Source organism: Platalea leucorodia, assembly GCF_965183815.1.
Source record: "Platalea leucorodia genome assembly, chromosome: 1".
Classification (NCBI taxonomy): domain Eukaryota; kingdom Metazoa; phylum Chordata; class Aves; order Pelecaniformes; family Threskiornithidae; genus Platalea; species Platalea leucorodia.
Window position 1 is genome coordinate 133,211,684 of NC_138823.1, and position 26,523 is coordinate 133,238,206.

Genomic DNA, 26,523 nt, shown 5'->3' on the forward strand with positions numbered 1-26,523 from the left:
AGAGGAAAAAATTAAATTGAAAGACAAGAATTGGGAAGACAAAAAAAAGTGGGAAGCATTTATGAGAGCTAATGCAAACCAGCATGTTCCTTAAAATTCCATTTATCGTGGTAATTAAATCAAATGTCACGAAATAGTGGAATAGCTAATGATAGTAGACCGCTGACAGGGGAACAGAGCAAGGACTGAACGCAGAACGCTTTTCTTGTGACCCTATATCCTATTGCTAGTGCAGCTTTTCTAGTGCCTTTTTTCTCAGGGTAACTTGAGATTAATGTAACCGCTCATATGTCTTAAATTCTGAAAGGAGTTCAAATTCTGATCCTTTTTCTTGACTGATCCTAATTACAACAGTAATGAAATAATCTGTTGGTACTTGATAGTGGCTTGTCATGATCAGGAACATTTTTCTTCTGTTGAATCTAGTGGAATAACTGGAAATATTCAATACTAAGCGATACGGTATTCAGTGTAAAGTAACTCAGTTTTCTCAAAATCAGACTTTGCCTTCCACAAGGGTGTACAATACCCAAAACGCAGCAGTGGGTGGATGGGCCCAAACACCTGCAAAAGTGTATTTCATGTGCTCTATTGTGTGTTAGACATTTGGGGATGTGGTTTGTGGGTCTTAACCGCCACATGGTTGCTCCGGCTGCTTTCCAAGAATAACAATATTTGGCAAGAGGTGGAGAAATGGGGAAGTGTTCTTGTCTCTGTCGTTAAAAGTTTTACATAAGCGTGGATGTATCAAGCACAGGCCAGATTCTGTGACCTCACCATGCTGAAACTTTCCCTTAAAAGTAGTTGTAGTTCAGTTTTTTGAGACTTGGAATTATTGGATAAATATTGCTTATGCAATTCTTACTTTTTAAATTTCACTTTAAGCACATCGGATAGCAAATTTTTGGTAATTCACTGCTATTGTGGAAATGAGTGAAGTTATTGTTCTCTTAAAAAATCGAAGTATGGTTCAGGGAAGTCATTAGCACAGAACCTTAGGGTTTTCAAATTGAGGAAAAAAATGTCTTTCATACTACATTCAAGCCAAGTTAAATTGAATGCCAATATATAATGTAACATTTTTCATGTGTACAACCAGACAGGGTTTCATTCAGTGCAGCTCTCTCTCTGTAACTAAAAGGTGAAACTCCTTAAATAAACATTCCTTTTTTCCCCCTGAAAAAAAAACAGAATAAGCATTAATCATAAGTCTTGGTAATTAATTGTAAGGTAGCAAAAAAGCAGAATTGGAGAAATTTTTTTTTCAAGTTGAAAAATGAAGGAATCTTTGGTAGAAATGTCTTGAAATTACTTTGCAGTTATTGTCATTTTCACAAAATTCAGATGTGCTTATAAGAACAGATCAGTGTTCTGTGAAATTATACATTGAACAGATTCTTATGAAGAATCTTAATTCTCTTCAGCAAATATGCTACTTTTAGCAAGACTTTTTTTCTTTTTTTTTTTTTGGTGGTTCTAGGGAGAAGAGGGCAGGTCTTGAGTAAAGTGGAGGGACTCTCGTGCTTGTCAAGGCTGTGGGCTAGGGACTTGAAGTTAGGTGTTACTTGTTCCAAGTGTTTTAATCTCAAATTTTTGCTTTTCCATCTTTCTCCCAGTAACACCTGACTTCTATTTTACTGTTGGATGGGAGACACTTAAAAAAAGACCAAACATGACCTCCCCTGCTTGACTGTGTTGATCTCTGTCAAGTGAATCGGTGGCTTCTGCAGCCACGGATGGATTCTTTCCTGTAGCAGGGTTTGCGATGCAGTCCTGCGAGACCACATGTGAACTCCTGGTGTTGGAATAAAGTCGACGAGTGCACTTTACTGAAAATCGAGCAGTGACTTCCACAGCTGAGCTCAAGGCTGCAGTCTGAGATGTGCGAAGTAAAATCATGGATGCCTTCCTGTGTGCTGTGGAGATTGTACTAACTTTGAGGTATCCAGCTGATCTTACCTGGAGATAGGAATTGTTTGGCTGCGTGCCTTCTGCCTGCAAGGTGGAGGTGGAATGTGCTTGCGGTTGCCTTAGCATCAGGGAAGTACCCCAGGTGGGAGGCTGTCGCTGGAGCCTGTTGTTCCTGGTGACAAGCAATTGCGCAAGGGGCCGAGGGGAATGTTTCCACCTGGACCAGTCTTAGGAAGATCAAAAGTTGCCATGGGTCTTAGCACACTGCTGCTTGCCAAAAATGAAGGCATCTTGAGGATTTTAATGCAAGAAGAACGTTCTGTTCTCCATCTTGAGTGACCTGCAGTCCCATGCCCATGGTCCTTTCACATCAGGAAGACAACATTTCTTCTTGTCAGAAGGTGCTGGTTGGCCTCTCGGCCTCCTCCTGCGAGAGCGGCAATGGCAGCAACAGCTTTTGTTTGGTCTCCAAGGAGGGTGTCTGTGAACAAGGGATTGTCCTTAACCCGGGACTGAAGAAATGGGCTGTTTCTCCTCCTCCAGCCAGAGTGTGTGAAACGCTAGCAAAGTGTCAGGAGGTCATGATGGGCAGGGAGCAATATAGAATCATAGAATCGTTAAGGTTGGAAAAGACCCTTAAGATCATCGAGTCCAACCATTAACCTAGCACTGCCAAGTCCACCACTAAACCATGTCCTCAAGCACCACGTCTACCCTTCTTTTAAATACCTCCAGGGATGGAGACTCAACCACTTCCCTGGGCAGCCTGTTCCAATGCCTGACTACCCTTTCGGTGAAGAAGTTTTTTCTAATATCCAACCTAAACTTCCCCTGGCACAGCTTGAGGCCATTTCCTCTCATCCTATCACTTGTTACTAGGGAGAAGAGACCGACCCCCACCTCGCTACAGCCTCCTTTCAGGTAGTTGTAGAGAGCAATGAGGTCTCCCCTCAGCCTCCTCTTCTCCAGACTAAACAACCCCAGCTCCCTCAGCCGATCCTCATAAGACTTGTGCTCCAGGCCCTTCCCCAGCTTCATTGCCCTCCTCTGGACACGCTCCAGCACCTCGATGTCCTTCTTGTAGTGAGGGGCCCAAAACTGAACACAGTACTCGAGGTGTGGCCTCACCAGTGCCAAGTACAGGGGCACCATCACCTCCCTGTGGTATCCTGTCTTCTGAATGTCTTGTTCACTGGCACACTGACCACAACAGCTGGTGATGGTTTTAGCATGCAGGAATAATTTCTATATTTTCTTACAACTGCTTTGCCCATCGTTGTATCCAGCTGGAGTCAGAAGATCAGTTATGACCTGGTACCCTTGGGTAATCGTGGCGGGCAGCAGCTCTGGCCCTCGGTTGTGACAGCCCCTTTAGCAAAGCATCTCCTGCAAGCTGGGCTCTGAGGAGCTGCCCTCAGGTGTGAGCATAGCAAACAGCGCAAAGGGGGACAAAGACATTGACCTGAAGAGAGGGAGGAAGGAAGGGAGAAAGCTAGGGTCCTGAAAAGAGAATAAAGACAAGGAGGTCGGTCAGAAGAAGAATAAGGAGTAAGAAAGGCAGACAAGGGTTTTAAAGGTGACAATCAAGTAAGAAGTGAGAAAAATACAGGCGTGGACATGAGAGAAGGAGCCGCAGAGCCCTGTGATACTTGGTGTGTGATGCTGAGGGAGTCAGGTGAGTTTGGTGGGTTGCTTGGTCTTGGTGTGTGGACTGGGGATCTCCTGGAAGTAGGATGTGGAAAATTGTGCTGTTTAGTGTAGTCACTAAACATGAGAATAAAAAAAAGATATCTGGCTTTCAGGGTAAAATTGTTCTTAATAAGTTAATCTACAAAGGAACCTACCTTTTTGCTCCAAAAGCTCTTCAAGGACTGGCCGATTGTGAGGTAAAAATGAAGCTGATAGGAAGTTTGGAACAAGTATTTAATTCTGCTACAAATTCCTGGTGTAGACACGGCTGGTGTAAAGTCACTGTACTGTATCTCATCACAGTTATAGAACAGGGGACATGTGCTTTTTTTCTTGAATTAATTCATCAGCAAAACTTGCATGAACTTAAACCTATAGCTTTCAAACATGAAAACTGCAAACCAAAGCGGCGTTCATAATTTTGGCACAGCAGGCCCCTATGTTGGCAACATATAAAAACTGTCCTTAGCTTCTTTGTACAGCTGTGTTACAAAATGGCAGTAGATCACAGAGTTCTTCTTAAGATGTATTTTTATTGCATTGTGTTGTAAGTGAAGCAGGGATCTAACACATTGGTCGTTATAAGGAAAAATTGCTAAAACAAACTATATACTCTGGATATTTTTGGAAATATCTTGTTACAGCCTTGGAATTTAAGCTATGATGATACTGATGGTATATCTGGAAATAAAAGCTCATTACATCTTTTCTCACCACAGGAGCAGAGACCACATCCTGACAAAATGCCATATGACTAATTTAATTTTTATGAGTGACTACTTAATTGCAATTTCTAAATAATTTTCCATGATGGTGTGCAATGCAATAGCTATTTCTTGGTTAAGCTTATGGGTTACATGCTCTGTTTCTTGGTTATGCTTGTGTTAATTCAGGATTAGGGGATGGGTAAGGCAGAGGGGATGCTTATCTGCCAAGTGGAAAAGGGTATTTGCCCTCATACTTTCTTCTCATTAAGAATTTGATTCCAAGTTTCTATCAAAAATAAGAAGTTTGAGCAACTGCAAAGCAGGGAGCAGTTATTAGCTTGGGAATTGAGATAAACTCAGATTTCCAGTTATGTTCCAGTTCTGTTTCTCAGGATCCACTTTATTCTCAGAGACCCCCCCCAAATGGTGCAATTCGTGACAGTGCAACCAGAAAGCAGTCCCTTGCCAGCCAGGCTAGAAGATTGCCTGTACATCTGCCTTCATCCCAAATGGTCTCTCTTCTAACAAACTCCATTTCTTTTATAGTCCTGTCCCAGGTCACTGTGCTGTATGATTAGGAGGGGTATAAGTCTCATGATTTGAGGCACATCTTTATTGTATTTGTTAATATGTGCTAATGTGGGATCCACAGGCGTAGTCAATATATAATCCCTCTTCCCTTTACATCTCTTCCCAAATTGTTAGTAGAAGTGGAAGAGGAGACAAAGACTATTGCTGTGCAGTAGTGACAGTGTGGTAGGTAGTTTATCTCTTTTGAGCTGAGGACGGGACTTTGAGCTTTCCCTAGGTGATTTTACTTTTGTGTATGTGTGTGTAACAGCTCTAAATGATTCTCTTTGGTAATAAAACTGTTAATATAATTTGCTTGTGCATCATATTGTCCCTATTTATATGGTACAGAATGTAGAACTGTATCTATTAATATGTAAGTTCAAAGGGATAAAGAAACAGCTAATCATAAATACGTTTGCTGTTACTGAAACCAGTCAGGATTTTGCACTCGGTACAGTTGAAACAGAATAAAATCCTGAAAATACTGTGTTAGGTAAGCACTGTCTGGTAGAAATAAATATGGCAGGGCAAATCAAATCTCAGTTTTCTGAATTTGAAGATTAATGTTTAATTTTTTTAAAATAGATTTTTCTCATGAAGGTTTGAATCTTCTCAGATTCTGGTCACCAAATAGAAATTCAGATTGCAAAACTTCTGTGGTGTGTTATCTGATGAGACTGCCAAAGTCAGTCTTGAAAGTATACAGAGATTTGGTTAAATATGTTTAGATTACAGAAATGGGTTGATTTTGTTAAGAGTTCAGGGAGGAAGTGGTATTTCAGTGTTGGAGCCTGCAGAGGCTGTGTTTTCTGGAGGTGAGGGGGTGGGTTTTGGTTTTCCTCTTATCAGGAACAAGAAGGAAATTCACTGAGAAAGATCAGAAATTGTTATCTAATCATTCAGTTCGAAGCAAGGGTTTACAGAAAGCTTCCTGCCCAATATCACGAGGTTTGTAGTAGTATGTATGTATTTGGCAGCACTTCTTGACCATTAGGATCTGACTTTGATGTATACTGTTGTATACTTATCTTTCTGCCATTTTATCTTTTAAATTGAATGTGGAAAAGAGTCACAAATAACATTGGCAAACTTAGGGGGAAGTTTCCCATTGAGCTAAGCCAACCTGATGGCTCGTTACTGCTGAAAAGTGATCCTGCTCGCCTTGCTTCACTGGTGACATAACTCTTCCATCTCTTGTAGCATCAGCTCTGTCTTGCTAACCTCACTTGCCATCAGCCAGTAATAAAATCTGTGAAGGTACTAGAGATAGAGACAGTCTCTTCAAGTAGCTGTTGTTCTTTCTGCCAAAGTTTAATGTTTACATCAGTGCATAGGCTTACTGGGCAGGGGATGGTACTGCAACCTGGGAGTTGGATCAGGCTGAAATTTTTCTTTTTTTTAAAGTTTCTTACACATCAGACAAAAAAGTATGGTTAAAAACTAGAGAAACGATACTTCAGAGACTGTTATTGCAAAAAAAAAAAAAAAAGTAATTCTGCATTACATATTACTTTAGTATTAGGTTGCATTCTGTCTTTAATTTTTTTTCTCTCTTGTCTGGCATTTTAGTGTCATGTCCACAGCACCGAGGAATATTTTGTTACGCATCTTTAACACTGTCTCTTAATACCGTGGGCTTATTCTTGCATACTGTAGAGTGTATGCATCCTTTTTAATGTAGCTTTACCCTCTTCCTGCATTGGGAAAGCAAATTCAGCATAAAGGGAATTAGTAATCTGTTGAGCATTCTGAAATCTCTGTGTGAGGTTAACGAGTAGGGATGCAATGCGAACATGGGAAGGGGATAGCTGGGATCTGCGGGGAGAGGCTGGTCCTGTACAGCAACAGCCAAAATGCTTCTTTGCTGGCTAGTTTCCTAGTTTTTATAGGCAATTATTAGCAGGTCTTTTTGGTTTTGGTTTTTTTTTTTCCTTGCTCAGTGAGTTAGCTGTCAGTTAGGAGGAGCTCTCTTAAACTGAAGCGTTGAGGTATTTCATTGCTGCTAAAAGTAGCACAGTTGTTTTTGAGGATTGATTTATAAGAGCTAGGAATGCTCATTTTTACTATTGTTCCGGTTTTTTATGTGTTTGCGCTGGTCTGCTGACTAAAATAAATGTCCATGTGTGTTTATTGATTGTTGTAAAATACTTTGTACACAGCAAACTGGAAAAAGGACGGTCAGTTGGTTAGTTTGAGGGGCTCCACAACACGCTCAACAGTGTTTAGTTCTCCTCTGACTTCCGTATGAGTTCCCTGCTGTGAGTCTTCGTGTGCCACAGACACCAGCGAGGGTAGGTTTCAGCAAGTGGTGCTTATCCTGGGGACAGTCCCTGAAGCTGGCACAGTGACAGCAGAACGATGGCCAGGAAGGCAGCTGCTGCACCGAAGGACCCTGAGAATTGTGGATGGCTGTGGAGGAACCACAGGTAAAATAATGGCAGCTCAGCAGCAGCGGTGATACCTGTCACCCCAGGAAGGACTTGAAGTTGACCTCCCTGCCCAGCAAGCGGTGATCTTTGCTCATCTTCTGCATCCTAAAATGTGGTAGCACTTATATCTTTACTAGAATGGCGGGTGGCCTGGGGTGGCCACCAGCTGAAGGGTGCTGGTGGGAAGTGTGGATGCTTGTCTATCAATTGTCCAAGATTTCAGTACCCCGTATCTTAGATGCCTCCTGGAATTCAAGGAGGAAATCAGCGTGAGTTTGTTTAGCTGCAGTGTACATAGTAACTAATGGTGATCTCAGGCAACCGCCCACTACTGGGAGAGGTGAGACCAGGAGATGCCTTTCTTTCTGGTCTTTCCTTCTTTTTTTCCCCCCTCTGTTCTCACATAGTAATAATAAAGTAAGTTCTTAAAAGCTTCCATGTGGGATCCACATTTGGTCTCATAGCTGTTATGGACATAATAAGGGCCAGAATGGTCTCTAACCAAATGGTCACTAAGAAAATCTCTGTGAACGTAAGCTGTGAAAAAGCCAGACCAGGCTTTCCTATGTCTCCTAGAGCACATGCCAGGACAGCGAAAGCAGGATCTTGCACGTTGCAAGAAAACCCCATTCACCACAGACATCTTGAAGGTGACCACCTTGAAGTCTCCTCATTCCTTCTTGGGATGTTGCACAAGTCAAGACATTGGTTTTACCATATTGGGCAAAGCCGTGGTTTGGTTTGTTTTGAGCCTCTCAGATGCGGGCCCTGGGTGGACTGGTCACTCTTTTGGCATCCCCAGCAGTGGAATGTGTGTGTGGACGATCAGATCACTCAGAGGAAGAGGAGAATTTACTGCCATCCACATTCCAGGGCTTGCCTTTCATCTCCACCACCGTGCCATGCGAAAGAGAGGGTAATTCATGTCACACCGCTTCTAGGGACAAAGCTCGAGGGGCTCCTCCTGCTTGCATCCCTTGTGTGTGCGCTGTGAATTCCTCTGAGTTTGGGTATACGAGGTACCTGCACAGCCGCAATGAAGCAGGTGATACAGCTAAGGGATGTTTCAGCAGTTTGGTACTCAGGCTAAGGACGTGTTCTTTTTTTTTTTTTCTGTACAGTAGTCAAGAATTTGCACTCATGTTACGTGGCTTGCCCATGCTAGTGGTATATAAATGACAGAAGGCAAATGCCTTTCATTGACATCTTAGCAGCAATATTGTATCACCTAAGGAAAGAACCCAAGTTTTTGGTTTTTTTTTTTTCTGCTTCTTGGGGGAGTGGGGAGAGATGTTTAATCAAACTCGGAAAATTCCCTTGGATGACAGCAATAAGTCTAATCAGATGACAGTATTCATGTCAAACCTGTTAATTTGGTATCTTACCATTTTATTTGTTTAAAAGAGATTGCTTGACTTGTCAGCATCTGCTTAAAAACAATTACCGTTTTATGGAGTGTTGTTTATTAAATATAGGGGACTCATTGTTCATTTGTTTCTCAAGAGCAATGATAGTGTTCATTCTGAAGTGCCACGTGCAGTGCATCTGGTTCCTTGATATCCCATTTTAAGAATTCTGTGTTGATCAAGCTGTCTGTGTAGGTGTGTATGTATGTGCTATGTAGATAACTCGTGTAATTATACAGATAAAATTTAAATTCTTGAAAGTGGTTATTTTGATAATTGCCAGTATTAAAAAATGGATACATTAGAGTTCCTTAGTCTTATTTAAAGTTCAAACAGGTTAAACAGGTTTTTTTTTTAAAAATCAGCTTTTATTTATTCTGAAAATATAAATAAGTCATAAATACCATCTCTTAAATATTTTAAAAGTGTAAGTTATACAACAGTTTTTCTGGCTTCTGAAAACACTTTTTTTGTTGAATACATATTAAATAAGTTGATATTCTGAATAGTACCATTAGAAATGAAATAAAATAGGTCCTTTGTTTAAATTATTTCTAAATATTGAAAATATAAATAGGAAACATTTAGAAACAAATAAATATTTTAAATACAATAAATAGGTTCCTAGAAGGAAATGAGAATATATATAAATGCAAACCATTGTTACTATTTCTGGTTCTTAAAACAGAACAACACTGTCATCTGCCACATGACAGATTTGTAACAAAGGATTGTGCCTGAATTAAAACATTCAGACACTGAAACTCCTGGTGTTTTTCAAATAACGAACGGCCCTCACGGTTTTCTCCATAAATGAAGTAAAGTCTCGGAGGATGAGGTGGGTGGTGATTTTCTCTATCCAGGTCTTATCGGACTTCAGCTTTGCACGGAGGGATTCCTGGGTAGCTGAGTCTGGGATGATCACTTCACTGGGGTTTATCACCTGTGAAAAAGACAATATTGAGGTGCCCTGGTTAAAACATTGTAATTGAGCTTGTTGGAGAGCATCAGTTCATATGTAAATACATTCCTGACCAGCTGTGTATCCACCGCTTCTGTACTGCTGCTGACAGACCTCCCTGGGACCGGTGCTTCCCTACAGCCCCGCTTCTGCAGTGGGGTTTGAGGTACCTTGATACCTGCTACGATTACTGCAGAAGAACCAAAGGGTCTCGTCTGATCTATACCATCTTTTCTGGTTTGAATGCAGCATCTGGCGTCGCGGTGCAACACGCTGCGCTGAGCAGATGGATGCACCTCTCCCGCTAACTCCAGACCGCGCGGTTAGTTTGGGAAGGTGCTGAACGTGATTCATCCTAACCTGTACTGGCTGCTACATCATGAGTCACAAGTTAATTAGATGACATCGGAGTACTCTCACATTTTGTAGTACATTAACTGTTTCCAAAGATGTCAAACTTGTTTAGCTGCTTAATTCTTACTTTCCAGGCATTTAGGCACGTGGGAGACTGTCACCAGCTTTCACTGATGCGTGGGATCCTAACAGCAAGATGAGTAAAAGGAGCTATGCTATGTACCTAATGCTGACTGACAGCGCTGGGCAGCCTGTACCCAAGTGCCTTTTAAGAACTTGTCCTGTGAAGTGGGTGACTTCTGAAAATGGGAGTTGCTTACCCAAATCATGGAGCTGCTTTAGATGATTTGGGGTCTAGAAGCCTAACAGTAAAGTATCTGCTTCATTCTGAGTTTAGGATCTCTCCTGCCCTTTAACAAGTGACAAAAGCACGTGCACCTCCTTCTGGAACATCTTTTTTGTGAAATTCAGTAAGATATGAATGTTCTTTCTGTCCAGAGTACTTGGCAGTGGATTCTGATCACACACCCGGTTACTGGTGTATCCAGCTCCTTGTTGCACGCTGTGAAAGTTTGTATCTGGATATCCGGACAGGTATCGTGCCGATGGATGTACCTGACCACAAGTGACAGATTCTGTCCTTCCTCTCCTTGCCTTAAATAGCAGATAGACTTCTCTTGTAAAGAACCACTTCTAAGCTGGAGATCAAGACCCCTCTCTCTCTCAAAAACTCTCTAGTTTCTGCAAGTACAGGTTTTGCTATTGATCACTGTGTTTAATTCTGCCTGTTCCAATTACCTCGATCCTACTAATTTTCCAAAAGAGCTAGTGTCCCCCAGTTACGAAATGAACTTTCTGCAAACTAATGCATCAGGTTGGAAGCCAGCAGTCAGTTGCCGTCTTATGACGGGACTATTCTTCTCAGCTACCACAGTGTGAAAAAAGCGGTTCAGCTCCCTTTCACTTAAAGAATGGTGGACATAAATAAATATGTTAGGAAAGGTATGGCAAACACACAACGGGCTTTTCAGACACCGAGAAACACCTTGAAAGAAGGAATGCCTGGAGATTTCCGCAGTCCTTGCTCACCTGGGTGGTTCTTACTCAGGCAAATAGTTTCCCTGATGACAAAGGCAGTATTCATGTTAAGGGTTATTAACATGAGTAAGAACTGCAGGAATGATGTGAATTTTTGAAGTGTGATCTTTCAAAGCTCTCCAAAACATAGAAAACGACTGTCAGAAATAAATAGCATTTAGTTTACCGAATCAAAAGAGAATTGGGTATTTGTAAAAGAGGAATATTTTTTTTTTCATGATGATTACAAGCAAAATGTGTGCTTTTCAGTAGGCAGCACCTTTTATTTAGTCAAGTTACTAACTTATGTTCTGAATTTAACTGTCTTCCTTGATTTTTGAGCTACTGATATCTCAATATACCATACACCTTAGCTTAAAAGTTTGTTTTGGAGAGTTTTAAAGATTAATAATATTGTAAAAATGTATTTGCTTTCATTTATGTGGATTTTTAAAAAAAGTTAACTTATTTCTACTTCTCAGGTGGTTGCAACATTAGGAGGCTTGGACTGAACTGCAGTTCCACAATTAGGAACAAACTCCCTGAGAAATGTTATTTCTATCAGCCAGGCAGGGTTAGTGTATTTGTTCTTAAATCAATACGACGCATTTAATTGTCGGTTTGGAAATTAGAAATAACAATAGAAAGTAGGAAGGAGAGTTGTTTCTTTAAGAAAAGAAAACAAAGCCGTGTAAAACCTGTAAGTCAGTCATAAGGGTAAGTATCTGAGCATAAGGAACCTGTTTCCACCGAGAGACGTGAAAGCGGGAAATGTTCAACTTCACAGAGCATCCTATTTCTCTGACTACACATCGGTGCTAAGCCGTAACAATTATCGGAGTGAAGGTAAGACCAACTCACCATCTGTCTTAGGGTACGTGCCAGGTGCTCTGTGCTATAGCACAGCGATTCGATGTTTTGCTTTTCGCTAGTAAAAGTCTCTTGTACGTACTCAAGGTATGTCTGAAATGTATAAAGCCCGCTGGAGATTTTCCTCAAGCATTTATCCTGCAATGAGAGAAAGGTGAGAAAGTCACTTACAGCTCAGAAACGCCTGGATGGCAATGCTGCGCAGGTAAGGGGACGATGCTTGTACAGAGAGTGGAGGTCTGTGCCACACGGAAGCCAGCTGGAGCCGGCACAGATCTTTAGGTCAACTTCTGCAGGATTTTTGGCGCAGGCGAAGATTGCCCCAGGTATATAGGATTAGACCAGAAAGGAGAGCGGTTCCTTGCCTCATCGAAGCCGGCGAGCAGACACCCGTCTTCCTCGGTCACCTTGGGGAGGTTGAGGTTGTTCTGGAGGAGCATTTCCATGCTGTTCTCGCAGACGGTAAACTTCTCGCACATCTGGGGAGAGACACCAAGAGTTTTGGTCGCACCTTGTCCGGAGGCGGCCGCCGCCGGGCCGGGTGTGCTTGTGTGCGTGTGTGCGTGAGCCCCCGGGCTCCGTACCCACCTCCTCCTGCAGCTGGGCCGCCCGGGCGTGCAGCAGCCGGGCCAGCCGCACGGAGTCGGGCAGCGCCGCCCGCCGCGCCGCCGCCTCCTCCAGCTCGGCCTCCCCCGAGGAGTCGGCGGCGGGCAGCGGCAGGGCGGCGGCCCGCGGCAGCAGCAGCAGCAGCAGCAGCGGCGGCGGCAGGGCGAAGGCGGCGGCGCGGAGGGCGGGCGGGCGGCGGCGGCGGGCGGCGCGGTCGCGGTCGCAGCCTTGGGGAAACTTCATGGTGCGGCTCCTCGGCTGCGGCCCCGGCCCCTTCTCGTCGGCGCGGCTGGCGGGTTGAATGAGCTCCGGGCATCCCTGAACGTGTATTTATCGAGGGGGCTTCGAGATTATTCATGGCCCGGGAAAATCCAGGGTGAGAACACGGGGGTGTGTGCGCGACGGAGCACGCCGGGCTTGACACAGCGCTCGCCGCGTCCGAGCCCGGCGGGATTGTGAAACGGGGCCGGGGGGGCCGGCCGAGAGCGGCCAGCGGGAGCATGAAGTCATCCTGCTCCTGCCCCGTAACTCCTTGAGGGCCGGGCTACCCCCGCCGCCGGCGGCTCACCTGGCCCCCGGGCCGCCGCCGGGGCCGGGGCCGGGGCCGGGGCCGGGGTCGGGGTCGGGGCCGGAGCTGGAGCCGGAGCCGCCCGGTCCCGCTGCCAGCAGCCTCTCAGCCTGCCGCCTCCACAGAAAGTCTCCGAAATCATACATACATACCTACCTATGTACAGGCGTACTTTTCCTATTTTCTATATTTTCATATATTTTAATGTGTTTTAATGTTCTATACATTTTCTATTATGTATATTTATCTCTATATTTTAGCTATTTTTATTATTTATATACGTGAAACAAAATGCGCCCGTTTAGGTGCTGCGTATGCATAAGTTGCAAGTTGCCTCTCTCCCTGCAAACTAGATACGGTTAGGATGAAATACATCATGTTCATCAGCTTTAAATGCCGAGGGAAGGGCCCAGAGCCGGCTCCTACAGCTCCAGCGGGAGGGCGGCTGCAGGAAATGCCACGCAGTTCCCTGTTACCTGCCGCCTTATCTCTTTCTGCCTACCTGGGAGGTGTGGCGGGAATTTTAACCTTTCCCAGAGGGATTCTTCACCCAGGGCAAGTGTGCCCATTTGGCTCAAGCATGTAGAGTGTGGACTGAGTCAAACTGTGCAAGGCATGCTGACACTGAACTTCTGGAATGTCTTGAACCGATTTGGGCCAAACTGACTTTTTTTTTCCTTTAGTGAAATCAGTGCCGTTTTCTCATGTAAGAAAGACCAGAGAAAGACCTGATTCTGTTTCGAGAGGCGCTGATGGGAGAGCGCAGAGTGGGGAGAACAGAGCACAGGGCGTAAGAGGGATGAGAGAGAGATGATACAGTGACTGAACTTGGGTGTCCTCATTTGGACTCTCCCTTTTAAAAAAAAAACCAGGTACTGCTAATTCATTTTCTAAGAAGAGCCTGGATGGAAAGCCTCAGGGAAGAAGCAGAGTACCACTGCTGTTTTATTTTATGTGCCATTCTGCCAGCAGCAGAAAGGCAGCTGTAGTAATTTTGCCCAGTGGAGAGATATTAGCGCTGAAACGCAAGTGTGAGAGAGCGATTTTCAACAGCAGCAATCCTTCTCTGCCCAGTTCCCTGAGCGCGGCGGAGGGGAGCCGTAGCAATAATCTTCTGTAATGTTAGCTCTCCCTTACCAGATCTGTGGTATTAAGCATAAGAATAAAGCATACCATTAACAGTATGTTTGACTAGTATCAAATTAAATGATCCAATTGCAAAGTGCCAAAGGATTAAAACAGCAAGACCAGATGAACTCAGTGCTCCAGACAAGCCTGGTATTTGCCTTCTGATAACCATCAGGGGCAGATGCAGCAAGGACAGGAACTCCTGCCTCCCTCTCTCTCCATTCGTGACAGCACATGTATGTGTCCAGGAGAAGGATTTCCTTCCACTGCCAGGCGGCTCATAGGCTGTTCACTGCAGACAGCCAAACTTGTCCTTTACCTCACCCAAGTGAAAATGCTGACTATTCCTAAAATCGCCAAAGCTTGGTAGAAGACTACATTTCCTTATTAATGTATTTTCAGCAGGCATTCTGTCATTCTGTAAGTTAGTCTTGTTTGTAGCTCTGTAACTTTTAATTTTGTAACCTCATTTTATGAGTTGTCCTTTTCTCCTTGTGTCACAAAAATGTCTGTTCCTTAGCAATGTCCAGAGAACCTTTCTTTGCTTATCACTGTTATACAGGGGTCAGTCTTGCTGATGTGCATAGCTGTATCTTCAGAGTGAAATAAAAGCAATTTTCAGCTGTCGTTCCTCATCTAAAAGCTTCTAAGCCTTCCGTTATTATTGTCTCCTTTTGCATTTTGTGGTTTTGTTTGCTCTTTTATATGATTGTCCACGTGACTTTTCAGAAGTACAAAGTATACTTACATGCTCCAGTGGAAGTTGCTCATGAATGCCTTAGAAACTCAGTTTGATAATCTAGTGCAAAGCGTAGCATTCAAGGGAAGGAGGAACTCTGATTTATACAATAGCATTAAAATACTTCTGCTATTACTCTAGACAGTTTCATATGGAAAACCACTTTTTTAATTGGGACTGCACATAAATACTTTGCCCTGATGTATCTATAATAATGTTTAAAGTTTGGGGAAGGCTTAAAGGGAGTTAATCCACACTGTACTACACTGATTCGTCAGTGGTCACATTGTTCAAAATGTAGTAAGCTCTGAACAAACAGCACTTGCTCATGAGTTAGCTACAGGTCAGGAGATTTGCCTGTTGGTACTTCAAAATGTAGAAGCAGTATTACTGAGACTCTAAGGTAGAATTTCTAGGTACAGATGAATTGATTTCCTGCATAACATCTTTGTAATACTGCAGTTTACTGTTCTTGAATCCTTTTATTGCTATTCTTCATTTCACTGTACAGGTTAATTCTTTTTTTCTTGTGATTTATACTATAAACCAGATGACTGCATCTTGACGTACAAAACCTTCCTAAGGTGGGATTTCCAAAATTCGCAGTGTTTATCCAACTTTTTCTCCTGTCTGGGCAATGGACATTACTACTCTACATTTCTGTGAGAGCAGAGGGGCCAGTTCTAAATGTTGTAAAAAAATCCTCTCAGACTGTCCATGCATGAAAATTACTCCTGGTTACAGTCAAGGGTGAGTTTATAGCCAGGGAGCCAATCCAGGATCATCCCATGTGTCAAACGCTGCTTTCTAGGATCAGTATAGCAACTCACAGACCCGTTCCAGAACATTTCTTCTAGGATTGCTCTGCCAGCAAGCAAGCCCACACCACTTTTGCTCCTGATAACCTGGGAGATTTGCAGACAGGAGGCTGTTTTCAGGAGAGATGGGTGACAGCAGCATGGAGATGCTACTGCCACTGAAGAATTCAAGACTGCAGAGCCATCATGGTCAAAGCTTGTCACCTCTCTTCTGTCAGCCATCAGGCACACGTCTGCACGGAGCCCCACCATGGGCCGAGGTGAAATCCAGTGCTACTGCCAGCAGCAGGAGACTTTGCTTGCTGAATGCTGTGAGTCAACTAAACGGCTATTTAAATGGCAGTCCTAGATGGAAAAATAAGGTTTTTAATGAAATAAGAGAATTACTAGGGCTGCAGTATGTTCCACTCTGATTTATTTGTGTGTTTGGTTTGACTGTTTTTTCTTTCTAATAATCTCCACTATTCTACAGTAGTAATACAAACCACTAATGTTTATTCGGAGATTATGACTTCAGATCGTACTGTTGATAATAAGAGAAGGAATACAACTAAAAATGTGGTGTTCTTCTGTAAAAGTGTTAGTTTGTGTGTGGAAGAAAATGCCAATTGTTGGTAGACCATTCAAGTGGCATCATGACAATGACTAAACAAATAACTTCCAAATGTCTTGAGTGAGGTGGAAAGCTGAGGTGGAAAGCTGATGTCCAGTTCCCCTGACATATTTTTAGTTGAATCCCTCAAGGCTTGGAATGAAGGACCTTGAGTTCCTACAGATCTTGTAAAAAGTGGAGATGAGTTCTTTGTAGTCCATCAAGATGTGAACACTTCACCCATTCTAGAGCTCGTTTCTTTTAAGGATCTTTATATTGAGCATTCACTGACACCACAGGGTTTGTAATGGTTTATGTGCCTCTCCTTTACATTTTCTGGAGTTTTCGTGGTACAAAGCATTAGTAGTATCATCTTCAACAGTCTCCATCAAAAATCCCAAGCTTCAAAAACTGGAATTTTTTTTTCCCATTTTCAAATAAATGATCACCACTGGCTCCGCTAAGAGCTTGAAGGTGTGAGTGTTAAACCAAGCTGCCCTGTGCTGTATTTGAAGGGGACAGGTTGAACAGGTTGTTAGTATCGTGTGCTCATATTTCTCATAAGCAAACATTGCTTTGAGAAGCTGCACATCACCAAAGAGCGCTGGTGCACTTGGCTAACAGCCCTTTACTTTTGCAGCTTTGCAAGGTCTTTGGTTCTCTGTTAGTTGTTTGCCGGGGAACTGCAGAGTTGGTTGGGGATTTTTTGCTGGAAAGCTCTGGAGATTGCTCATTTTTCTTCCCTACAGGCAGACTTGCATCATTTTTAAACAAGACTAGGATGTGTAGTAATAGGCTTAATTTTTTTTTCTTGAGTGTATCATCATACGCAAATGTGAATTTCCATGCCTTAAGCTAAATCAGAGGTTTAGAGGAAAAATTCTTAGTTAGCTTTAAATTATGTTCTGATTTTCAGCTTTATCTGCTTAATCTTGAGAAGATAAATCATGCCATCGTCTTCTCTAGTCAACTTCCAGGCTGCCAGGTATGCAGTCCTAGGTGAAAGAGGTCCTGGAGATAGCTGTTCTTGGGGAGTATCTGGATGCTACAGGTCACTTTAAATGGACACATCTCCTTCGAACCAAAATGGTTGCAGGCATTTTAACTCCAGAATGGGAATATTGTAACACTTGCCAGTGAACCTAGATTTGCACTAGGAGCGCTTTGCTGCTGTGGCTGCACTGATAAACAGCGTCAGGAAGCGATTCCACAAACCTTTCTCATGGAAGGAGGGTAGCTCTTGCTTTGTCTCCATCACGGCGCAGTGTGCCTGGTGTGGTGGTTGATGCCTCCTCGTAGGGCTGCATGAGGCACCAGAGCAGAGAACTGGCTGGGTTAGAAATACTCCAGGGGCCTTTTGTCTTTCACAAGCACGATACTTGCACGCTAACTATATTTGGCTTGTTTGTGATCATCACCCACTATGTCAACATCCTGTTTTGACAAGGATCCCATTTTATGAGTTTTGTGTTTTAAATTGTTGTTGGGCTGTGCTTCTATAGAAAAAATCTGTCCCCTTTTAAAAATAAATTGACTGTAAATTCCACTGGTGTTTAGGGAACTTCTTGGTTCCCTTTGAGCTCTCGTCTAAGCACAACAGATGAAAATTCAAAGAACTTCTATGACAAAGGAGAAGAAGGTGGTTTTTCAGTCACCAGGAAGATGATGAAACAGAAAAGAGGGCACAGTGAGGAGCCTGAGTATATAGGAGGTACGGAATGGTATAAATGTTTATCTTTACTGTTTGCTCTTTTTAACATAGTACATTAGATGTAAATTGTGTTTTACAAAGCGTTCAAGAGGCAAGTTCTCTCTCTGAGGAGCTTGGTCAGTGCCAAAGGAAACCAAAGGGGTGTCAATGTTTATCCATAAAGTAATCACACTTGTGACTGCATACCAAGTCTAGTTCAGTTCAGTAACCATGGGATCTATTTCACTCTTACATAAAAGTTTGATGTGTTGCTCAATGAGGCACCTGTAGATCTAAATGTGTTTATGCTCATTCATACCTAATTTTTTGGTGCCCATAATCTCTTTATCAGACTATTATCTCGCTTAGCCTGACATTTAGCCATGCATCTTTGTTCTGCTTTTCCTGGTGATTGCCTTTCTGTGACGTTGTAAATTATCTACGCATAACCCAAGTCACTTAACAATGTTTCTGTGTTTTTTCCTGGATAGCAGCGGTTTCTTTCTGCACTGAGAACAGAAGTTGGGTGGTATCAGTGGTTATTTTTGCCACTGTATGCAAAATGATGCAAGAGATGATAGTACTTCTTGTGCTTCAGAGGGCTTTATTTCTACATCGGAGCTTAGAATAGGGAAATATAACTGAATGTGGGTAGATGCAATTTATACCCCATCTGAGTATAATGAGACATGTAGACTGTCCAGCTGGAGGGCTATCTCTTACTTATGCTATAATGTGGTAGTACTGCTTAACAGGGCCACTGATAAAAGTATTGTAACTCCATTGCCAGAATCAGATGCAAGGCTTCAGTATGTTTCTTTCGGGAGGTAACATTTCATTAGCAGTTTGTATGTGTTGGAAATTTTTCTTACGAGATGGGTAACTAGAAAACAAAAATGCACTATGCACCTGCGATAACTGTTGTGGGGTTTCATGAAGGTTTTCTAGCTCAACAATCCTGTAGTGACACAGTGGAGCTGCTGTGGAGTTTGCCACTTTGGTCATACATCTGGCCTTACAATCTTGTTGAGGAACCTGAATATCACTACTCAGAAAGTGCCTTACACATTGGGGTTTTTGGATCTTTCTTCCTTTCTGAGTTCTAGCAAATTCCTTTATCGTTCTAAACTGAATTTGTGAAAGGGAACCTACGTACTATAGCGGGAGCTCTTTCTAATTACATATCAGCACACTATAATAGGATTAATAGGTTGTGCTGGGTCTGTCGTCTTCACTCTTCCCACACTGCTGTTATTGAAGTAGAAGTATCCTGGGGGCCAGGCTGGCTATGAGGACTTTGATCCCATCACTAGAATATTCAACTGGTCTAGATTTTTCCTTCAGATGGCCAATTAGATGGTCTGGTGCTTTTTGTTTGGATTGCTCAACCAGGATGTGGGAGGTGTTGAATCATATCCCTTCCTCATCTAAAGGGATTATGAACCCAGATTTACTACTTTACAGGAAAGTCCCCCAACTCCTAAGAATAATCTTGGCCAAGATGTTTTCCAATCCCTCCTCTTAAAGTGAACCATTTCTTGTTGGAAAGAGAAGGTCAGGAGTCCGCATGCCACCTTGGTGGGCTGACCTGGGTTCCAGGCAATGTTTGCCCAAATATGCAGTACAAGAAATTCAGCCCTTGGGCAGAAATAGAAAGTGATTCCCAGGGAGGTCTCTGACCTCAGAGCTGTTGGGTAAGCGTGGGCAGGGGTGAGGACCTTGCTTCCTCCATGGGCTGCCTTTTGGGAGGAGGAGCTGGTCTGTATGGTGAAACCCAGGAGCACTGGGTGTCAGATCCTCCCCGGCAAAGGGTCCTGGCTGCCCAGGATAGATGCCTGCTTTCTGACAGGGAAAAGCTCCTCTCCCTGGAGTTTCTTACAGGCTGATGCAAGAGCTCCTCATGCAACAAACCAGCTCTCACTTACCCCTTCCTTGGTGGAGGCTCTGCCCATGCCTGGCAGGGGAACACCGTGGCTCTGCTGCCCCAGTCAGGTGCTGCTCGCTGTAAAGTCCCCTGGTATCGCTCAGCCCAAACGCCGAATGTACACTGTTTCCCCCACTGATGTTAAAAATACATGTGAAACCAAAAGTTAAAAAAGAGAAGCAGACTAGTTGAACCGCTCTAATCCGAAAACCCCCCAGCTCTTCCCTACGCCTGAAGCTACATGCGACAATGGTAATTCTGGTGTGGAGAGGGAAGACGTTGGGTATCTCCCTTTGTAGTTTAGCTCTGCAGCATCAAGCCTCACTCCCTGCTGCTCTTAGCTTGATCTTCTTCATTGTTATTTATAAATGCTCAAATCTTGGGATTTCTGTGGTCTACTTTTCTCTGATAGTGTTTGTCCGGACTTGTCAGGATGAAGTCCTTAGACTTTCAAAACATGTCTACGTGAATGCAGCAACGTGTGTTCTCATTAGTCCCTGTGAATACAGTAACCATTGGCAAACATGAACAGAGAGCAAAAACTTTGGTCAGAATTACAGGCACTTTTAAGAAAGGATAAATTAAACTTTTGTGTTTCATCTCACAGTATTTTCATTAGGTGTTTGTAATAGTCTATGCAAAATTTCTGGTGTGAAGTTGCATATTTTATACATTTTGTAAAACTGCTACTTTCTAAAATTTTATTTTCTACTATTTTTTTTTAAAGACTTTTCAAAAGTCATATGGAAGATATTCCTTGGACACTGCTATGCAGTTATCAGCTACATGCTATGTCTCCCATTTAGCTGGGGTGTCACATGCCTGTTTAGTGAAATCTGCTGCTTTCTGCTTGACATCCAGCATGTGGTTCCACAACTGTTACGAGCTGATATCAATGTGGGAAAGATGCTACCAAAAAGAGCGTCACTTGTGTCCGTAGTCTGACTTCTGCCACAAGTCACTTTTTCTCACCACCTCCTGTATGTGTCAGCGCTGGCATTTGAGCAGCTGTGTCAGACTGGGGAGAGGATCTAGTTGGCAACTAAGCCACCAAAGAGATTTAATAAAAAACAGTTTTCATTGGGATCTGTTCTGTGATCTGAATCACTGCATGTCTGCCCAAATGCTTGTGTCAGTATGATGGAGCCAGCTGCAATGCCTGACTCCTAGGACTGTACCAATAACAAATTATAAAAATCACTGTGGCTTTTTGTTGAACATGAAAAATGTTTTACCTCATGTCAAAATAACATTCACCTCTCACATCTCCAAAGCAGCACATTGAAAACAGATAAAAAAAGAGAAAGTTTTAAGACATTGACATGTGCATCACTTTTTGTTAACAGACAAAGCTAGTAGCTAAATTCAATTTGAATTCATGAGGACTTTTGTCTCCCCACCTGCTTTCAGCTCCAGATTATGTTTTGGACATATTTGCTATTCCCTGAATGGTCTTTTTGGCCAGCCCTACCTGCTTGCCCATGGAAAGCCATTGCACGTGTTTTATGCTGTTGTAGCTCCACTGATTTTGACAGGACTCCTCTTGCCTGTTGAAAGAGCAAAGAAAGTCAAGCTGAAGAGTTTTGAAGCCACAGACCACTGTCAGTGCATGCTTTGCCATCCAAATAGGTAAGTCCACAGCTGACAATTTTTTTCTACTAAGCGATGTGATGGGGTTGCAGGACCCTTTAGACTGCAAATGTCATGAGCTCCTAACTTCTGGAAAGCAGAGCTTTTGAAAAGAGCGGTGGTGTGTTGACAGATGGTGTAGCCAGAACTTCCAGTGCTCTTGGGTCTACCAAGAACTTCTGCAGAATCAAAAGTCTGCAAACAGTCAGCAAAACAAAGCTGATGTTTTCTGGCTTCTAACGATGATAATAAATGCATGGGAGGCTCCTTTAACATCTCTAGAATTCCATTACTTTCTGTTTCATGTTTCATAGCTTCCTTATTGTGTCCACATTAAGCAAATTTTTGTATATTCTTTCAGAGAACTGGTCACAGGGGTAATGAAAAGAAGTGCTTCTCAAAAGAGAAAGGTCACCATCACACAGAGGGAAAGCTGTTTTAACACTTTCTCGATGGTATGGTAAAATTCCTGTAAGACGGTGAACTCAATGGCAACATTTCTACTGAATTCATTATGAGCCTGGCACTGTCTTATATGTGAAAGGAAAGACAGACAAATGGATAAAGTGGAAAATCGCTTCTACCATCCCTTCTACTTTCTGTATAATTTGTTCACTCTCTTCTGAGCCTCAGCTCCTTCTCATCAAGCTTTGAGAAAACTTTTCTAAAAGTAGTACCATCAGAGCAAAGGCTAGAACAGTAAGAAATATATCTATTTTTTTGAGCTACCACAAGGAAGAAAACGAGTCAGATCGTATCAGAAAAGGAAGAACTACTGGTCCCAAACATTAGATGACATCTGCTTGAAATCCTTTGCTTGCCATTGACGTGGGACACTTCTTTGCCAGGGGACAAAGTCACTCTGCCTGTTCTGCCACTTCTTCCTTTGAGTTAGCCCCTTAAGCACTAGTAATCTTGACATAGCCTAGAGTAACAAGAAGAGCGTAACGATTAAATGTCACAAAGTACATGATGGGGCCATGACATTTCATAATTCCAAAATGAAGTCCCAGGTTTTCTGCAGTGACAAGCTTTTTGTTTTGAAATAAATTTTCTGTGGCCACATGCCAGAAGTGATGCCTTTTTTTAAAGATTTTGAAATAGGTGATTTTTTTTTTATTTGAAAAAAAAGGATGAAACACTTTTAATTGGTTCAATAAGGGCCTTTTCCTGAATAGTTCCTCCTGACATCTGTAGGAATCTGTAATCCCACAGTGCAATGTTTCTTAATACTCATGAAGTTTGCTATTAATTCCCTATTGATACGTATACTTTTTGTATCCTCAACCCCCACCCTGCACTCGGGTTCTCTTTCACCAAAATGTCTTTTCCCCAAAATCAGCCTTTGCCTAGGATGTTCCTTTGTGCACATGTGGTAGGCTTCCTTTTGGTGTTAATACAGCACCACACTATAAAGTATAGACAATTTCATGTAGCCCTGACTTTGACCTGGACTGAAAAAGCCATGGGATGCTGTTTCCTCGGTTAGCATTAGAGAACACTTTTTTTTCCTGGTAAAGCACTGGCAAAGTCCTTTGGAGGAGCTTGTGCAGGTATTTATTCTACTTCTGCTCTTTCCTATTTTATTTTTCTCTATTACCTCTTGCTTTAGCACTTCCAACCTGCCATTCTCAAGCAAGAGTTTATCAGAAAGAAAAAGGTCACATGAAAAGCATCCTTACGTTGCACTACTGCAAGCCATGGCTGATCTGCAGCCTTGCAAAAGAAATAGCAGTGACAGTTTTGCATCACCTTGATTTTCTTCCCTTCAGTAATCTGGAATGGTTTTAGTAAATCAAAAGTTATTTACATGAAATAGAAAGTATTCCTTTTTAGCTGGGAATGCTCTGAAAAATCAGGAGTGGCTCCTGGAGTCTCCAAATTGCAGGACAGCTGTGATAGCTGCTCAGCTTTCTTGTCTTGATCAGAAAGTGAATTAGAAATGAGAGTCTAGAATGGGGTGTTTTTGTGCTAAAATTGGGCACATTTGAAGAGGTGGCTATTTACCAACTTACTGTATGTTAGGTGACATCCTTACAGAGGACTGTCAGCTCATGACATCCCTTGCTCTGGAGCTTGGTAGCAACGCTGTGTGGATGATGTTACTCCTCAAACGTAAACGCCCCGGGGCCAGGGACTGCCTGTGTAATGCCGCAGGGCCTGGTCAGCACCGACCGCTGTCACAAAGCAGATAATTAAGAAGCCACAGTGACAGACTTTCTGAACCACAGCTCCCGTCATCATGAATATCATCCTCAGTGACACAGCTGTCCTCTTCCTGATGCAGAAAAGGAGCATAATTTCTTCAGCTATACCCCATACTTATACTATAGACAGTATTTATAGTATACTGTAGTATAGTCAGCTGTAATGTGTGTCAGCTATACTGACAGTGACAGGAGCGAGGGGGAGCCGGAGCTGGCTAGCCATCCGGGGGCATTCCCACCCCTTGGGTTCAAGCTCCCTCGAGCTGATTCATAGCAAAGCTGCGGAAAACTCAACACGGTGTTTTACTGTGTTTTATCAGCTCCTCTCCCTGCTATGGGGCAGACAGCAACTATGATCATGCTCCACTTTGTAGTGGAGAAACTCTGGTAGAGGGATGGTCTCTAATGTAAATTTTAGCCTTGCCTCTGAAAGGAGCCACGCGATGGCCTTGGGCACTTCACGTGGCCTGGAATTGTTCTTGAATGTTCACCAAAGGGTCACATTGTGAATGCTAGCTTGAGATATTTAAGTGTCTCCATTCGCATTTCCATTTCTCCAGCTGCTTTCACAATGTTGTCTTAGATGTGAAAGATCTGCAAATTGGTGCTTAGCCCCATGTTTCTGAGTACTCCTGTTGACACTGATGCTGACGCTAGGCCCACACAGCAGTGAAAGAGATGAGGATGTCAGCCGGACCAGGGCTCTGCTACAACAACGCTTTTTTTAAGGTATGTTGTCTGCACGTTTCTCAGCCACACAGAGATGGCAGATATAGTTGCCTTTCTCTCAGACAGAATTTTATGCAACATGGCAGGAATATGTAAAATGTTTCCTGAAAATAAATGAAAGCTTTACAGACTGAGCAAGAGAGTACCAGGAGAAAAAGAAATGTGATATCCTGGCATAAACCACCATGCTTAGGCATAGTAAACAGTTGGGTTTATGTAAATAATGTAGTCTTATCCTATTACAAATAACCATTCACATTCGCATGGTTTGCGTCATTTCTCTCTGCTGACTTCTAACTTTCCAGTCTTCTGCATTTTATTCATTACAGTTAGTTTACAGTACTGATAAATCTAATTTTTGACAATTCATACCATGTAGGTACCGTTTTTCCTAACTAAATAGCAGTGCCCACAAAATTTAGCTTTTAAGCTTAGTGTTCTTACCATTGAGCTGCAACAGAAGGTTGGGGTTATTGTTGTTGGCAGTTTTTTCTTGTGTGATGTTTTGGGGTTTTTTTAATGATTGTTTTGTAAGGGACTGAGCCGATGAAAGAGTTAGGTCTGGTTTAAATTGCTAGGATGAAATTTCAGAATTTCCACTTGACATGCAGTAGGACGTTTAGAGTATGTTGTGAGCAGAGGATCAGGGATTTTATTCTTAACTGTATTTGAGCTTAGAAAGTAAAACTGTTTAAATGTGGAGTATCACATTAAAAATTGTTTACAAATCTATTTCTACATGTAGATTTCTTAAAGATTACAGGAGAAAAGATTTTCTTGTATAGGCACCTCTTGTACCAAGGGATTTTTGCCACTTCAAGAAGTGTTCAAGAAGAGTTCGAGAAAATTGGGAGGAAGCCAGCAAAATCCATCTTGTTGATATTTCCCATATTGCAAAACTATTTTAGCTATGGGTGCTATAATAGCAGTGCTGGTAACTTTTGCTGGGAATGCTGATTGGAAACGATAACACAACTGGGATAAACAGATATGTCTCAACAAAGAAAGAGATTAGAAGGAAATTGAAATCTCGCCTATTGGTACCTAACTCCTCATGCATGATTTCACCTTTTCTCCTCACTTTTTTCCCAGCTAGTAACTCCAGAAATGAAACTGCAGAGCTATGGCAGCATTTTGGATCCCCATGACCTAACAGACAAGCTCTCACAATAGAGATATACTTGAAGAAATTACTGCCTCCTCAGCTATGAACCTACTGCCAGCTATTGCTCAGTTTGTCTCTTTTTGCACACTTTTGGGATGATCATAAGTCATTTTGGATCTCACGTATGTCATAATTTTTCTGCCCCTTCTGCTGTTCGAGATAGTGAGTCTGGCATTTTTCCAGAAAACTCCTGGATTATTGTGGGGCAAAGTGTGCCTATGAATTTTAGAGGGACTGGTACATGGAAGCACAGCCCTGGTAGCAAGTATTCAAGTTTTAAACCTCTCAGATGAGGACAATAACACATGTCTGAAGAAAAGCAAACCTGCGCCCTTTAGTTAAGAAGGTGGGGAGAGGAGGTGACCCAGGCAGTCTTATGTGGTTGGCTGCAATCGTATGCAAAGCTCTCAAGAAAATTTTGAATGAAAGGACAGATAGAGGGTAGGAGGTCAACAGGATAGAATTAAACATGACTTCACAATATTGGATTGTGTCAGCCCAATAGACTCTTTGAGAAGCTATTTCCTACACAAAGGAAACATATGTTTCCTTCCTGGGAACTTCAGTTAAGCCTTTACGTGGATTCTTGTCAGATGTGGTGATGAGGGAGCTGTGAGAAAACAGAGATCAGGTGTGCACAGAGCTGGCTAAAAGGGAGAGAGCACTGCTTAGTGTTAATAAGTCCATGGTGAGGAAGGAATTAATGAGCTGGGTGCTGCGATGGCAGCGAATATGCTGGATGGAAATAACT

General features: G+C 42.7%; 1 protein-coding gene across 1 annotated transcript; it reads right to left on the reverse strand.

Moving 5' to 3' along the window:
• Positions 1–9,466: 9,466 nt before the first annotated feature.
• IL6 (interleukin 6) lies at positions 9,467–12,826 on the reverse strand (the record flags this gene model as incomplete). The annotated part of the gene is made up of 4 exons (XM_082308044.1): positions 9,467–9,658; positions 11,969–12,115; positions 12,343–12,456; positions 12,566–12,826. 4 exons carry the CDS (start codon positions 12,824–12,826, stop codon positions 9,467–9,469), a joined length of 714 nt encoding a protein of 237 aa, XP_082164170.1.
• Positions 12,827–26,523: the final 13,697 nt, after the last annotated feature.